This window comes from Gopherus evgoodei, chromosome 1 (genome assembly GCF_007399415.2).
Source record: "Gopherus evgoodei ecotype Sinaloan lineage chromosome 1, rGopEvg1_v1.p, whole genome shotgun sequence".
Lineage (NCBI taxonomy): Eukaryota > Metazoa > Chordata > Testudines > Testudinidae > Gopherus > Gopherus evgoodei.
The window spans coordinates 117,062,689-117,077,412 of record NC_044322.1 but is presented as its reverse complement, the minus strand read 5'-3'; the positions used below and the strand labels follow the sequence as shown (position 1 = coordinate 117,077,412).

General features: G+C 43.2%; 1 protein-coding gene across 5 annotated transcripts in view; it reads left to right on the top strand.

Moving 5' to 3' along the window:
• The window catches only part of MAP4K4 (mitogen-activated protein kinase kinase kinase kinase 4), a 94,980-nt gene that overhangs the window by 69,981 nt on the left and 10,275 nt on the right, over positions 1-14,724 (top strand). For all 5 annotated transcript variants that reach the window (XM_030570068.1, XM_030570097.1, XM_030570088.1 and 2 more), the window contains 3 exons: positions 1,416-1,550; positions 10,411-10,511; positions 12,733-12,882. In XM_030570068.1, the coding sequence (XP_030425928.1) occupies positions 1,416-1,550; positions 10,411-10,511; positions 12,733-12,882 (386 nt within the window). The remainder of the gene's footprint in view (positions 1-1,415; positions 1,551-10,410; positions 10,512-12,732; positions 12,883-14,724) is intronic.

Below are 14,724 nucleotides of genomic sequence, written 5' to 3'. Positions count from 1 at the left end.
CCAGCTGTATTTATGGGCCTGCACTTACTTCTTTACAATGAAACAGCTGGAAGCAAGAAAAATCCAGGACTAGAAGAAGTAACTTGTCAGCTCTTCACAGATAATATGCAAATGCTGTCTAACCCCACAGTTGTTCATTGAACATTGTGTAAGAGCCATTGATGAGCTTGACAATGATGCTACCATTTCCATATTTCGTAACATGTCCTTTTTAAAATTAATTTCAGTATTTTTATTTTAGTTTCTTCCCATCACATGCATGGTTTCTTTCTTATTCTATCATTCTAGCTTGAAATTGGGCTAGATGTGACCGTTACAAGTGTCCCTATAATATAAGCGTCCAAGCTGCCATTTCTCCCAAAATTTAGATGATCACATCTCTAGTAAATAAGCATCTCCTGCTTCCTGTCCTGCTTGCAGTGTTGCACCATTTGGGACACAAGTAATCTGCCAACCAAACTTGTGTCAACATTTAGCAAGAGGGAGAATGTGTTTTAGCAACACATGATGCTCTCAGTATAAGTCACTGCAGCTCGGTCTTAGCATTGTTGTTAAAAACATTTTTACATTATACATGTTGGAAATAAATGTCACTCAATGAGACTCTGTTTAAGACTGTTCTGTGGTACAACTTCTTTCTTGTTTGAATAATTTACTAATTAAACCTGTTACATTTGGGTACCAAGGGATGATTAGAGTGGTTGAAAAGTGCTGCTCACTAGGTATTGAAACTCATAGATGCTAATTTCATAGCCGGCTTTGCTTTTACCTTCTTTCAGACCTGGTCCCAGTAATGACTGCCATTTTCTGGTATGTGTGTAAATGATTTTCAACCACAGAACTTTCTTCCCACTCTCTTTTCTGGTGTCACACAAATAAGAGATGGTGTAGATCATAGCTGTTTTCAGTCTCCACACACAAAGGATTGCTGGTTGCTATTGTGGAACTACAATCTTACTAATAAAAAGTGGGGTTTTGTTTAAATATCAAAACCAAAACAGTCCCAGAACTATTTCTTTAAGTTGGTCATTTTATGTTCATGCAATATTATCAGGAGGTTATTATGAAATAATGTTTGGAAGGATTCTGAAATAGTGCTGGTGGTGCTATAATCTTGTACACTCAGTACTGATCACAAATGTAAATTTAGTCAAACACAGATTAGTCAGAGACAAGTTATTGGGGTGAATATAGGAGTAACTGGTTGAAAGTTAATGGCCTGTGATACCCTGGAGCTCAGACTAGATGATTGAATGATCCTTCTGGTTTCAAAACTCTTGAGTGTGACTGAAATGCTTAGCAGGATCACTTTGCTTTCACAGCAGTTTCTCATCTCATGGTGGTCTTTTGGTTTGTCTTTTTGTTGTGATTAGCATGAAATCGTTGTTAAAACAAATGTTGCATTTTGTGACTAGGTAAGAAGAACAAGTTGCGAGTTTACTACTTGTCCTGGTTAAGAAATAAAATCCTACATAATGATCCTGAAGTAGAAAAGAAACAAGGTTGGACAACTGTGGGCGACTTGGAAGGCTGTGTGCACTATAAAGTTGGTAAGTAGCAAATGAATTGTGACAATCTGTCAAGCTAAAATTAGGTAACAGAGAAGTCTTACTAAGATAGTTGTTGTTTATATTTACTGATTCCTCTTAACTTTTGTTTTGCCACGTTCTTCTTCGAGTGATGGTCTCTATCTGTATTCCACATGTGGGAAACACATGCACCCCATGTGTCTGAATCTGGAATTTCTTGCAAACGATGTCAGTTGAAGAGCATGTGTGCTGTAGCTCTCCCTGTGCTCCCAACCTAGGGCATAAAGGGCGGTGCAAGCCAATGCCTCTCCAGTTCCTTCTTACTGCATATAGTCTGAGTTGAAATGTTCTGTGTCGTCAGATCCTTTATACTGCCTCATTCCTATAAAAACTGTATCTAGTTAGGTTTTTGAGTAGTTTTTATAGTGTGATATAGCATATATAGTTAGCATTTTTTCCCCATCTCAAGATAATCAACCCCCCTCCCCCCAAAGTCTGGGATTATGCCCAGGGTCCTGGCATTCAAAAACTATGTTTCCTGCCCTTACTCCTTTTCTGTGAGCAATGAACATCAAAGCTGCCTTTTATGAGGTTCTCATTTCTGCCAAGTGCAGCATCTGCTGCTCTTTCCCCCCCGAACTTTTGAGGGTCGGACCTGAGACTCAGAAAACACCTCATGGAGAAGTCAATGAAACCCCAATCAGATCTGGGCTGAGTCACCAGCCATCACCACCAGATTCCCCCAACATACATCAGCCTCAACAAGTGGGCAGTGCCCCTCCAAGCTTGGGAATGGAGGGTAAGTCTGTTAAACCTAAAGAGCAGGCTTCACAGGAGAGTAAGGTGCACTCTTGTAGACATAAGGACAAATCATCAATGTCTAAGACTGTACCAAAAAGAAGGGATCCCTCCCTGACCCCATCAAAGTCAGAAAAGCCAGTTCACACAGACGCTAAGATCTTAAGCACAATTCAATCTTCTCAATAAGAGAAGGAGGCTTGCCAGGGTACAGGTCCGACGGTTCAGACACCAGCTCTGATGGTGAAGATGTGGGATAGACAGCTCCTGGTGCTTCTGTCCATTTTGGGAGCCATGGGGTACTGGTAGTGATGTGGCTCTGGAGGGAGCCACCAACCACGTTGACCAGAGAGGCTCTGGCTCTGCCAGCTCCACCAGTTGACTCTCTTCATATTCTGGGGTGGTCGGAGACATATGTCTCCCCAGAACACATCTTTGCTCTCCCCCATCTGCATTCACCACTCCTATTGCATAGCTGTACATCCAGTTGGTGGAAATTCAGGAGCCTCAGCACAGCTTACTAGACATTCTGCAGCCTTCCAATCCCAACAGTGTGGTCCTCTCCATCAATGAAGCCATTATAGATCCAGAAAAAGTGGTTTGGTGCACCCCTGCTTCTTGTGCTACCACACCAACAAGGACTGAAGTTCTACTTTGTCCCATCCAAGTGGGGAGAGCTCTTCTTCTTTCACTCTCATTCAGACTCCCTGTTGCTGCAGGTGGCTACAGAGTAGTCGAAGCAATAGCACCCACAGGCTACTCCCTCTGATAAGGCACACAAGAGACTCAACCTTATTTAAAGAAAGGTCTTCTCTTCCACCTCCCTTCAGTTCAGGATCTCTAATTATAAGGCTCTTTTTTTTTTAATCAATTATGCTAAATTTCTAGAGTTTAAGGACAAGCTCCCTGAGGAGGATAGAGAGCGCTTCCAGGCCTTAGTAGGTGAGGGCACATTTGTGGCCAGAACTTCACTCCAAGCCAAGGTGGACATGGGAGATACTGCATCAAGAGGGATGGCCACAGCCATTGTCATGAGGAGAGAGTTTTGTGGTTGCAATCCTTGGGTGTCGCTGGAGAGCTGCAGAGTATATTCAAGATCTACTCGTTGATACTATCAATCTATTCGACTAGAAAATTGTTGGGTCTCTCCACTCCCTCAGTTATTGGGTCTCTCCACTCCCTCAAAGAGTCAAGAACAATTCTTTGCTCAATTCTTTGCTCTTCATTCCCCTCTTCAAATGTTTGAAGGCTGCCTTCCTCAATTTGTCAAAAACCAGTAGGCACTAACTACAGACAAATGGGTATCAGAGGTTGTCCATGGCAGCTGTCTTAATTGAGTTTCTGAAAACTCCTTCCCACTTCCTCTTCAGGGACCACTCTCATGAGGAGATTTTGCGACAGGAGGTGAACACCCTGCTCCTCAGGGGAGCCACAGAAAAGGTTCCAGCACAACACCATGGCATGGGATTCTATTCTTCTTGATCCCCAAGAAGAGTGGAAGATGGAGGCTGATTCTCGATCTATGTCAGTAAAACAAGTTTATCCAAAAACTAAAATTCCGCAGGATATCCTGAGCATCAATAATTTCCTCATTAGAAGAGGACACATTGTTTGTAGCTCTCAGTGGCCCACAAGAGGTTCCTCTTCGAGCAAAACCACTACCAATTCAGAGTCCTCCCCTTTGGTCTGGCCACAGCACCCAGGGTATTTACAAATGTTTTTTCAGTGGTTGCAGCTTGGATGAGAAGACAAGGATTTACAGTCTTCCCAGACCTCAATGACTGGCCTCTCACAAGCAGTTCGTTTTGAGGCAGTCTGCAGGACAACCCGTGTTCTGCTCAGCCTTTTACCTTCCCTAAGTCTCTGCATCATTCATGAAAAATCCATGTTGACCTCCACAAGATGTTGTGGCGGAGTTCTGACCTTGCTCCCATGGGTCCTGCGTTTTTAGGCAGTTTATGCTAGCCTCAGTGGCTCACTGTGACCTTCCACGTAGCCCTTCTCTCTCTCTAGGGACAGGGTTACAGTCTACTGAGTCCTTTTCATCATAGGCCAGCAAAGAGGTTGGTGAGAGAACTCCCACAGTCTCTGTTTAGCCTCCTGCCCTGACAGGGGCCTGACTTCTCCTCCCAGGAGAAGTTCTTGTAGCGGTGAGTTGGGGGGAACCCAGGTCCGCTTTCTACTCTGGGTTCCAGCCCAGGGACCCTAATGGTAGCAGCTGTTGGCAGCCAACCTTTCACTCCCAGAGTTGCTACATTTCCCTGGGCCACTTCCCCACAGATATCCTGCTTCTCCCTTCTTCACCCTTACCTTAGGGCTCCCTTACCGATGGTTTGAGAGTGTCTTCATTAACCAGCCCTTCAGCCGCACTTCCTCTCCTCTGGCTCCTTGGCAGTCTTCAGCCTGACTGAAGTGAGCCCTTTTTATAGTATCAGCAGGGCCTTAATTAGAGTCAGGTGGTCACATTAACTTAATGGCCTCACCTGACTCTTTGCAGGTTAATTAGAGTCAGGTGTTCTCATTAGCCTGGAGCAGCCCCTGCTCTGGTCAGTCAGGGAACAGAAAACTGTTAATCCAGTGGCCAGTATATCTGCTTTCTGCTATTCTGCTGTACCCAACTGGCCTGGGTCTATCACAGTGTATAGACTTCATAGGGATGTCATTAGACTCAACTACAGCAAGAACATATCTACCTCTCAAAAGGTTTCAGGCAATGAGCACACTTTTATAGAGCAGGTTGTTATCAGACCCAGGACATCAGTCAGAACTTGCCTTTCCTCTTTGACCACATGGCTTCATGTACACATGTGACACTGTTCACCAGGCTATATCTGCGTTACGTACAACCCTGGCTTCTCTTTGTGTGCTCACCAGAGGGCACCATGAATGACAAGGTCACAATTCCACCCAAGGTATTAGGCTGTCATATGGGGCAGACAAAACTGGAGAAGATTCGGGCAGGGATCCCTTTCCTCACACCGACAGCCGAGTCAAGCTATTGTTACCAGTGCCTCCTACTTGGGCTGGAGTGCGTGTATGGACCCCGCAGGAGTTCAGAATGCACATCAACTTACTAGAACCCGGGGCAGTCTGTCCAGCCTGCAGCGCCTTCCAGTGCACTTATCCAATGCAAACACGTTCAGATAATGTCGGATAGTATGGCAACAGTATTTTATATAAACAAGTAAATGTGGGGAGGGAAGTGATTTTTCTCTTTGTGCATAGAGGCAATCACTTTCTGGAATGGGAGCATCAAACATCACATAACCCTATCAGCAACATATTTATCAGGAGTGCAAAATTCCCTAGCAGACTACCTGAGTAAACACTTTGTTTGTGAATCACAAATGGGAGGTTTACAATTTGATTCTCAACAATGTCTTTGCTCAGTGGGGAATGCCGGCCTCAGACCTTTTTGCCTCACAAAGGAACCGCAAGTTTCTTTGGTATTACTTCAGAGCAGCCTTGGGCAAAGACTCATTGAGAGATGCCCTCCTGATGTCATGGAAGGGTTGCGTGGGGTTTGCTTTACCTCTAATTCCTCTGATAGCGCAGGATTTATGGAAGATCTGCCAAGACAGAGCTTGAGTCATCTTCATCGTGCCTAACTGGCTGAGACAGTTCCAGCACATGGATCTGTTGAAGTTTTCAGTGCACCCATCCAGGAACATAACACAGGGACAATGTCACACACCCCAATCCAGGGCCAGTGCAACTCAGAGCCTCATATTTTGATGGGCATTGGAGATAGAATGCTCATGTTCCAAGAAGTTGCAAACCATCCTTAACCAAAGTAGAAAAAATTCTGTGAGAAGCTGTTACTCAGCTAACTGGAAACGTTTCTCCGCTTGGGCTCATAAATACAATTTGTCTCTGGACTCTGCTGAAATCCCTGGTATCTTAGAGTATCTACTTTCTTTTAAGTCTTCTGGTCATGCATTCAGTTTCCTATGGGTGCATTTAGCGACAGTCAGCGCATTCCATTCTCTAGTGCAATAACCATACAATCTTCACACACCCTGTCACAACTAAAGTTTTAAAGGGAATTCTCACATCCTTTCCACCAGCAGTGAAGTTTGCACCTCAGTGGGACCTCAGTTTTGTTCTGTTCTCTCTCACTAAGGCACCCTTTGAGCCACTGGCCATATGTGCTATGGCCACCCATGAAGGTGACCTTTCTCATAGCTATAACATTGGCCAAAAGAGTTGGTAAGCTGAGAACATCTAGAGCAGGCCCACCATATAACCTTCTATAAAGAAAAGGTCTCGCTACGCTCCCACCCCAAATTCATACTCAAGGTAGTTTCCACATTTGATAGGAGTCCACTTACATGTATTTTTCCCTAAAGCATGTGCCTTGGAAGAGGCAAGAAGGCTGCATTCTCTGGCTGTCTGGAATGCTTCGGCCTTTTATCTGCTAAGAACAAAGGGTGTTAGAAAGACACCTATTTTTTTCCATAGCAGAGCAATAAAGAGGTCAACTTACATCACCTCAGAGACTTTCAAAATGAACCTTGGTTTGTATTGTTCACGGTTACCAATTAGCTGGCATCCTCCTCCTTGCCCCTCCCCACTATCCTTGAAGGGGAAAAGGCTCATTCCACCAAGGGGCAGCTGCATTTCTGAGAGAGATACCCATACTAGAGATCTGTAGAGTAGCTACCTGGAGCTCTTTGCATAATCTTTATGAGACATTACACCTTGGTACCATCGTCAACTGCAGATATAGCTGTGGGGACAGCAGTACTACAGTCAGCTATCGCTTCTGTGTCCTGGCATTGCCACCTGCTTGACTATTACTTGTTAATCTCCCACGAGTGGAATACACATAGGGACCATCACACGAAGAAGAAATAGAGGTTACTTACCTGTATCTGGAAGTTCTTCGAGATGTGTGGTCCTTTTTTGTATTTCATCACCCATCCTCTGTCCTCACTGCTGCAGATTGGTTACACTGTGGTAAGAATGGGGAAATTGGAGTGATGGCGGCCCACACTGCCCTTTATGCTCTCTGTTGGGAGCACAAGGAGAACTATTGAGCATATGTGGGCCAATGGATACTGCTTACAAGAAATTCCAGACTCAGGCACATGGTGCACATGTGTACCTGTGTGTGGACCACACATGTGTACCTGAGAGGGACCATACATCTCGAAGAACCTCCATTTACAGCTCAGTAACCTCCAGTTACACTGGAATGAAAAAGAATGTATTTTTTATTTTTCTCTTAGAGGCTAATTGTTGTAAAAACAACAACAACAAAAAAGCATGCTAGCTTTGTAGGGGTTTATGGTAACAGGAATATATGTTTAAGTTAGTGATGATTCATTGATTTCCCTTACCTCATTACATTTCCTAATGCACTCTCAGACTGAGCCAAGTGCACTTGTGGGATGAAGTGTCTTTCCTTTAAATAGATAGTTTTTAGTGCTTCTTAAATTGCTGAGATTAATTGGGTTATAGACCTCCTCTGAACCAAAGCCTGTGATGGATGGCAGACAGTACATATAAGTCTGTTAACCTGCTGTGAGTTACTATCCAGAAAACATCAGTAAGTTAGTACTGTTTCTGCTGCCTCAGCTTCAAAATGAGATCTTGCCGTGATGATGAATCACTATTGCCCTGGAATGATTTTGCTTTGTTTTCACTTTAAGGTATATTCATTACTGTAACTAACCTGTCTTTCAAACTCATGTCTTTTTGCTTCAAAGCTTTACCTTTTGTCAGACTATGCTGGTCAGTGTATAGTAGCAGTTTGAGCAGTTGAACTGTAATCAATCAGTCTGGCTTGTGCATACATTTGAAAAATCTACTAGTAGTGAGTAGTCAATAAATATCTCAGTAAGAAACTGCAGAACCAAAAACTTGATCCAAAAAGCAATTCATAACTTACTTCTCCTGTGTCCGTACTCAAAGGTTTCAGCAACCTATTGAAGCAACCTGTTAAACAGTATGTTAACAGCTATGTAAAAGGGACTCTCAAATGGTGAAGGACATGAAATGGAGAGCATTCTTTTCCAGATGAAGAGTGATTTGTTACACTCATCTATAGTTTAGCACTGAACTATCCTGTGAACCATAAATATACAGTAAATCTTCTCAGGTGGTAGAGAGGCCTCTTTGACAAGTATGTTTTAGTTCCCAAGAATGATGAGCTCTGGAAATAGTTGCGTTTGCAGATCTAATAACAGTGCAGTCTTGGAGCTGACACTGTGGCTTTGTGCACTGAAACAGTTGGCATTGATGTCTTCCTTGTGTCTTTGATGCAGCAGTGGGTTCAGACTTAAGGGTGAAATGGTATGTAGGGATCTCAGAGATGCTTGTGGCAGTTTATGCCTCTCCCAGATGATAAATTACTCTTTGGTAGCTAAGACTGGATATGTTCCAGAAAGCACCCCAAGCAGACACGGAAGGGCATCAAAAGTTCCTTTTCACAGATAAGATGACATTCATGTACAGAAACCATAAGAATTCTTTCAAGATAGAAAAGATTGGACAAAAACTGTATTTTGCAGAGAGGCAAACTCAATACAACTGGAGACTTGAAACACAACTTTTTGTAGATGAAAATGTGTCAGGTCTTCAGCACTTAAAATCCACTGCTTTTACTTCCCTGTTGAGTAAATGAAGCAAAGTTCCTTCTGAAGAACAGCTCCAGTTCCAGCTCCCTACCGCATGCCTGGAGAAAACAAATATAGACCCATATGGCAATAAAGAGAGTATTTAGAAGGCATGAAAATAGTCTGTATTAAAACAGTGGGCTTGTTTTCTGCAATACAGTTGGTTTGCATCAAGGCTGGATGTGAAATGTAAGGGGAAAGGATTTCTCACTACTTCAGAAACTTTCAAATCCTTTGTTACCTGGGCTAGCTGGAAAGTAGAAACATGTGCAAGCTGATTGTGCATCACCCATCCACAACTGGTATCACAAGAGGCTAGCAGAAATAGAAATTGAGACAGACCGTGATACTATCCTTCACAAACTCAGATGGAAGTGGAAAATGGAGAGTCTGCAGCTCTAGTTGAATGACCACTTCCTACTTCTCCTGGTCCTCTCCAATCCCATATATCTTAACCAGTCTGAACAGTAGTTGCCAACAGAGCTCTACCAAAGGACCAGTTTTTATCTTGTATCTGAATGCAGAAGAGGTTTGAGAATTCACGGATTTGCTACATGTTGAAAATATTACCTTGTCTGACACACGCAGCTTTTTTTCCTGCCTTAGAATGTAATGAGACTTTACTAGGGATGCAGCAAAATATTGGTTTGTTTTTGTGGTGAACTTGGAAAAATGTTCCATGTTTGCCTAGGAATCTTTTTTTCTAACTCCTTACCAGTTTGGAGAATTTTTCCATTTTGCCCTGGCAGGGGAAGTCTAAACTATAAGGGAAGAAGAGCAGATATTGACCAGTATTTGAAAAGTTAGCCTCTTTTTGTGATTTTTTGGGGAACAGTTTTTTTCCCACGCCTCTTCCTACCTTTCCATGAGGATGATTATCCCCCTATTCACCACCCAATTTGAATGTGTCCCCTACTAACGCAGTAATTTTAGATCTTGGAGGTAAAGGAAAGTGCTCCATTAGCAAACTTATTACTTTTGCTTTTAAAACTGGCTTTATCTTCCTTCCTTCATTTGAGTTCCTTGTCTTCTTCCTCTAGTACCTTATGCTTCAGCTTAATCACGATGCATTAACAACAGCAATGTTGTGAAAGCAGGTCTGCCTGTTAATTCTTCACCAGGCTTTTAGGTGAAAAAGGACCCCGACCCAAAAGTTAACTTTCTGTTTTGTTATGTAAACAGCATCTATGTTTTGTATGTAGCGTACTGGCAAGACTATTCCAGACATGGATATTCACTGAGTCACTGACAAGATTAAATAATCTTGTGAAGCAGATGACTAAAAATATGTATTACTTTTTTAAACTCTACTTTAAAATACTTCAAAGTAGGAATGTTATTGCGATATTAACTGGACCCTTCAAACGTTTAAAATTATGTGGCAACTTTATAGTTGTCTTGTTTCCTAAAGTTAGTTAAAAGTTTGGAGTTGCTGCTGAGTTTATTTTCTTGTTTGATTTCAGTAAAATATGAAAGAATCAAATTCTTGGTAATTGCTTTGAAGAGTTCTGTGGAAGTCTATGCATGGGCACCAAAGCCATACCACAAATTTATGGCCTTTAAGGTAACAGTCTGTTTTAACCATCTTTGGGCTTTCTAATGTGTGTTTGCAGTTACAGAACTGCTTTTATAAAAACGTTTGAACAACCCACAGTGTTGATAAATAGTTACATGTTCTCTAGTAAATCTGTCCCTAATTCTGGATTACATTACAATGCCATTATTGATGTTTATTAGATGAAAGAGTCCGTGTATGTAACTAAACTAACATTCTGAATTGAAACTCTTAACATAAACCATAAATGGAAAACCTAACAAGGAGATTGCTCAGGGTGACAGCATTACGTGGCAGCTGCAGAGGAGCAGTCAGTTGTGAAGCTGTGGCAGTGACTCCTGCTTAAGGAGAATGAAAATTTAAGGTCTTGCTGGACTTCTCTCCTCTCTGCGGGTAATTTATTTTAAGTGGTCACATGTAGAAGACGCTCGCTAAGATTGAGAGCCTCCAGACCGTGCTTCAATTCTTGGCAGATTAATTTTTGAGGTACTACACAAGTGTGTGTGTTGTCCTCTACATATGCAAATCAAGAGACAGATAATTGAACCAAATCCTAATCTTGCTGCAAGTGACCAAATCACTAAATTATGTTAGTCTCACTTGTTTTTTCGAGTGCTGTAAGAATATCGTTGGTCACAAGGTATCATTACCAAACTAGTCGTGGGGCGGTAGTCCCTCCCCTTCTGGGTCAGAGGGAGGCCACACCACCTCTCTACACCGTCGGGACCACTGCCTAGTATCAGGGGAATTAGCGTTAGGCATTAGTGTTCTGACGGTCTAATAAGGCTGAGCCCCCAGATAGTCATTTGATCCCAGCCCTTAGGCAGAAGCAGGGATCCTAGGGCCAGTAGGCTCTGGCCCTTAGGCTGGGGCTGAGCAGCCAGTTCCTCTGGGCCCTTTAGGCAGGGACCGGGCAAACGCCTTAGTCTGTGGTCTCGGGGCCCTTTTGGCAGGGGCCAGAGCAGCCGTAGTCTGCAGGCTTTGGGCTCATTAAGCAGGGACAGAGTAAACCCAGCCATCTATAATCTCGGGGTCCTTTAGTCAGGGGCAGAAGCAAACACAATAGTCAATTAGCTCTGGGCCCATGGTCCAGGGGCAGAGCGAAAACCCAGGATTCAGTTAGTTCTGGAAAAAGAACGAGGAGTCCTTTTGGCACCTTAGAGACTAACACATTTATTTGGTCTCTAAGGTGCCACAAGTACTCCTCGTTCTTTTTGCTGATACAGACTAACATGGCTACCTGTCTGAAACCAGTTAGTTCTGGGCCTTTGATGTAGGGCCAGAGTGAAAACCCAGGGTTGAGTGTCCTAGTTTCAGTGGACAACTGACAAACTTAGGCCTTTTGACTTGGCAAGGAGAGGCTTCCACCCCAGGGGATCCACCCTACTCCACCACGCCCCGACCCAGGGCCCTAACGGGGACGGAGTGATCCGCCACTGGGTCAGCGGGGAATCCAGCTGCAGCACGCCTACCGTGCTTCAAGCAGTGCTACAACCAGACTGAAGCCGGCTGTCGCTGGGCCACTTCCTCCCCTCCTCTCAGGGTGTACCTGAAACCAGAGGGTATCTTCGTCTCCTCCAGCTAGGTGGCCAGTGGTAGCCCTGGCAGGTCCACAGCAGACACTGGTTCCCTGGCAGGCAGGGGGTCGCATGGCTCAGCCGCAGAGTCAGCAGGCTGGAGCAAGCAGGACATGTCCGTCTCCCTCGGTGTTCTGGCTCCAAGTGAGCCAGAGGCTCTGCCTTTTATACTTCCTCTTCCGGTTACCCACTTCTGGTTGGAGGAGTGAGGCAGGTCTGGCTCTGCCCACTTGGGCACAGCGGGAGGCCACATTGCACACTACACAAACTGTTGTGCAGAAGTTGAGATGGTCACCTTACAAATTAAAAACATTCTAAAGAAGTTTAACGTGTCTTGATGAGTTTTTATTTTTGCTTTTTTAGTCCAGGGAAGTTGTTTTAGTTCATAATGTAATATGGCTGAATCCTGCACAGATATGAATAGTCTGACCTCAATTCAGCAAAGCACATAAGCAGGAGCTTAACCTCAGTGGAATGCCTCACATCTGTAAAGGCGTGTGCTTAACCACGCTGCTGGATCAAGTGTGATGACTTTGCAGGAGCAAGCTGCCTGTGTGTGTGTGTTATAAGCATGTTTTAAGGACTCCCATCTCAGTGTTGTGTGGTAAGCAGAGATGTAGATCTGATGACCCCTTTTAATTACTGTTTTGCAGTCATTTGGAGAATTGGTACATAAACCATTGCTGGTGGATCTAACTGTAGAGGAAGGTCAGAGGCTGAAGGTGATCTATGGTTCCTGTGCTGGTTTCCATGCTGTTGATGTCGACTCAGGATCAGTCTATGATATTTATCTGCCAACGCATGTAAGAATTGTGGCTCAGTATGGGATTTTTATTTCTTAGGGTTTTTTCCACTTACTTCACATTGAAAAGATATACAGGTGTTCAAATGCTGTGGTATGATCATACCGAGAGCAACTATGCAGAAAAGTCATCTATTCCCTTCACTATGTTTTTCTAACTTCTGAAATTGTGATTATCACTTGTGGATTAGTTATAAGAGCATCATACACTTAAAAAAAAAATTAAAAAAAAAATAATCCCCAAACCCACAAATAAAAAAATCTTAAACCTCTTTTTCTTCATAGAGGAGATGTAATGTTCTAAGTACTAGGTACAAAACATATTTTGTTAATGCCAGTCTTCATGCATGCTCAAAATAATACAGTTAACAGACTTATTTAAGATCTTGAGGGCTTGCTAGTTCAGGCCTTGTGGGGGTTAACATGTCTTACAGCAAGAATGAAAATTGTTAAAACAGATGTTGTGTAAAACAGTGGCTCTCAACCTTTCCAGACTACTTTACCCCTTTCAGGAGTCTGATTTGTCTTGCACACACCAAGTTTCACCTCACTTAAAAACTACTTCCTTATAAAATCAGACATAAAAATACAAAAGTGTCACAGCACACTATTACTGATATATTGCTTACTTTCTCATTTTCACCATGTAATTGTAAAATAAATTGATTGGAATATAAGTATTGTACTTACATTTCAGTGTGATACTTGAGCCTGTTTTTCACTTCTGAGTCTTGTCTGAAGCCTGAGCCCCAGGCAGCAGGGCTGACGCATGTAACTTAGCTTTCTGGGGCCTCCTATGGCATGGAACCCCAGCATTTTCCCTGCTTGTCATCCCTTAATGTCGGCCTTGCACCTGCAACCCCTGGGGGGTCATGGAATAGGTTTAGGAGGGCTGCAACCCCCAGGTTGAGAAACACTGATCTAGATGAAAGAACGGGAGTACTTGTGGCACCTTAGAGACTAACAAATTTATTTGAGCATAAGCTTTCGTGGGCTACAGCTCACTTAATCGGATGCATGTAGTGGAAAATACAGAAGGAAGATATATATACACAGGGAACATGAAACTATAAGGAGAGTGATCAGTTAAGGTGAGCTGTTGTCAGCAGGAGAACAAAATAACTGTTTATAGTGGTAATGAAAATGGCCCATATCAAGCACTTGACAAGGAAATATAAGGAACTCTAGAGAAGGGAAAGATAAGCATGGGGAAATAGTTTTATTTTGTGCAATTGCCCATCCACACAGCTACTGCTCTAAAAACTGATCTAGATGAGTTGATGTACCCCTTGGAAGACCTCTGAATACCCCCAAGGGTACATGTACCCCCTGGTTAAGAACTGCTGGTGTAAAAGATATAAAACTATCCTATATCCGAACATATACGGGATCTTACATTTAAAAAAACACAAACTGCAAGAGGAGTGACCTTTGATACGCAGCGAAAACACAGTCCCAGCTACCCTGAAACAGTGGTGAGATCACCATCAGGTGGGTGGAGAGATGAGGCAGAGCAGGGCAACAGTCCCCTGAGGCCACTCACACAGCCTAAGCAGGACAAGGCTAAAAGAGGAGGCGTCCGTTAAGGACAGTTCTGTGTGGGAGTGGAATTCTGTTGTGGGTTTTGTTGTGTGCTCTTGGTTTTCCTCGCAAGACAAACTTTTTTTTAACTTAAAAGAAAAAAAAAAGTAAAGCTGTTCAATACATTTTTGCCTTAGAAGGTTTCTATTGGTAAGAGTTCAAGACTTGCAAACATGAAGTCCTCCTATAGAGAAAACAAAAACAGGATCATAATAGACTATATAGCTATAGCTAGTCTTATATCAGTTTGGAAAAAAATAGT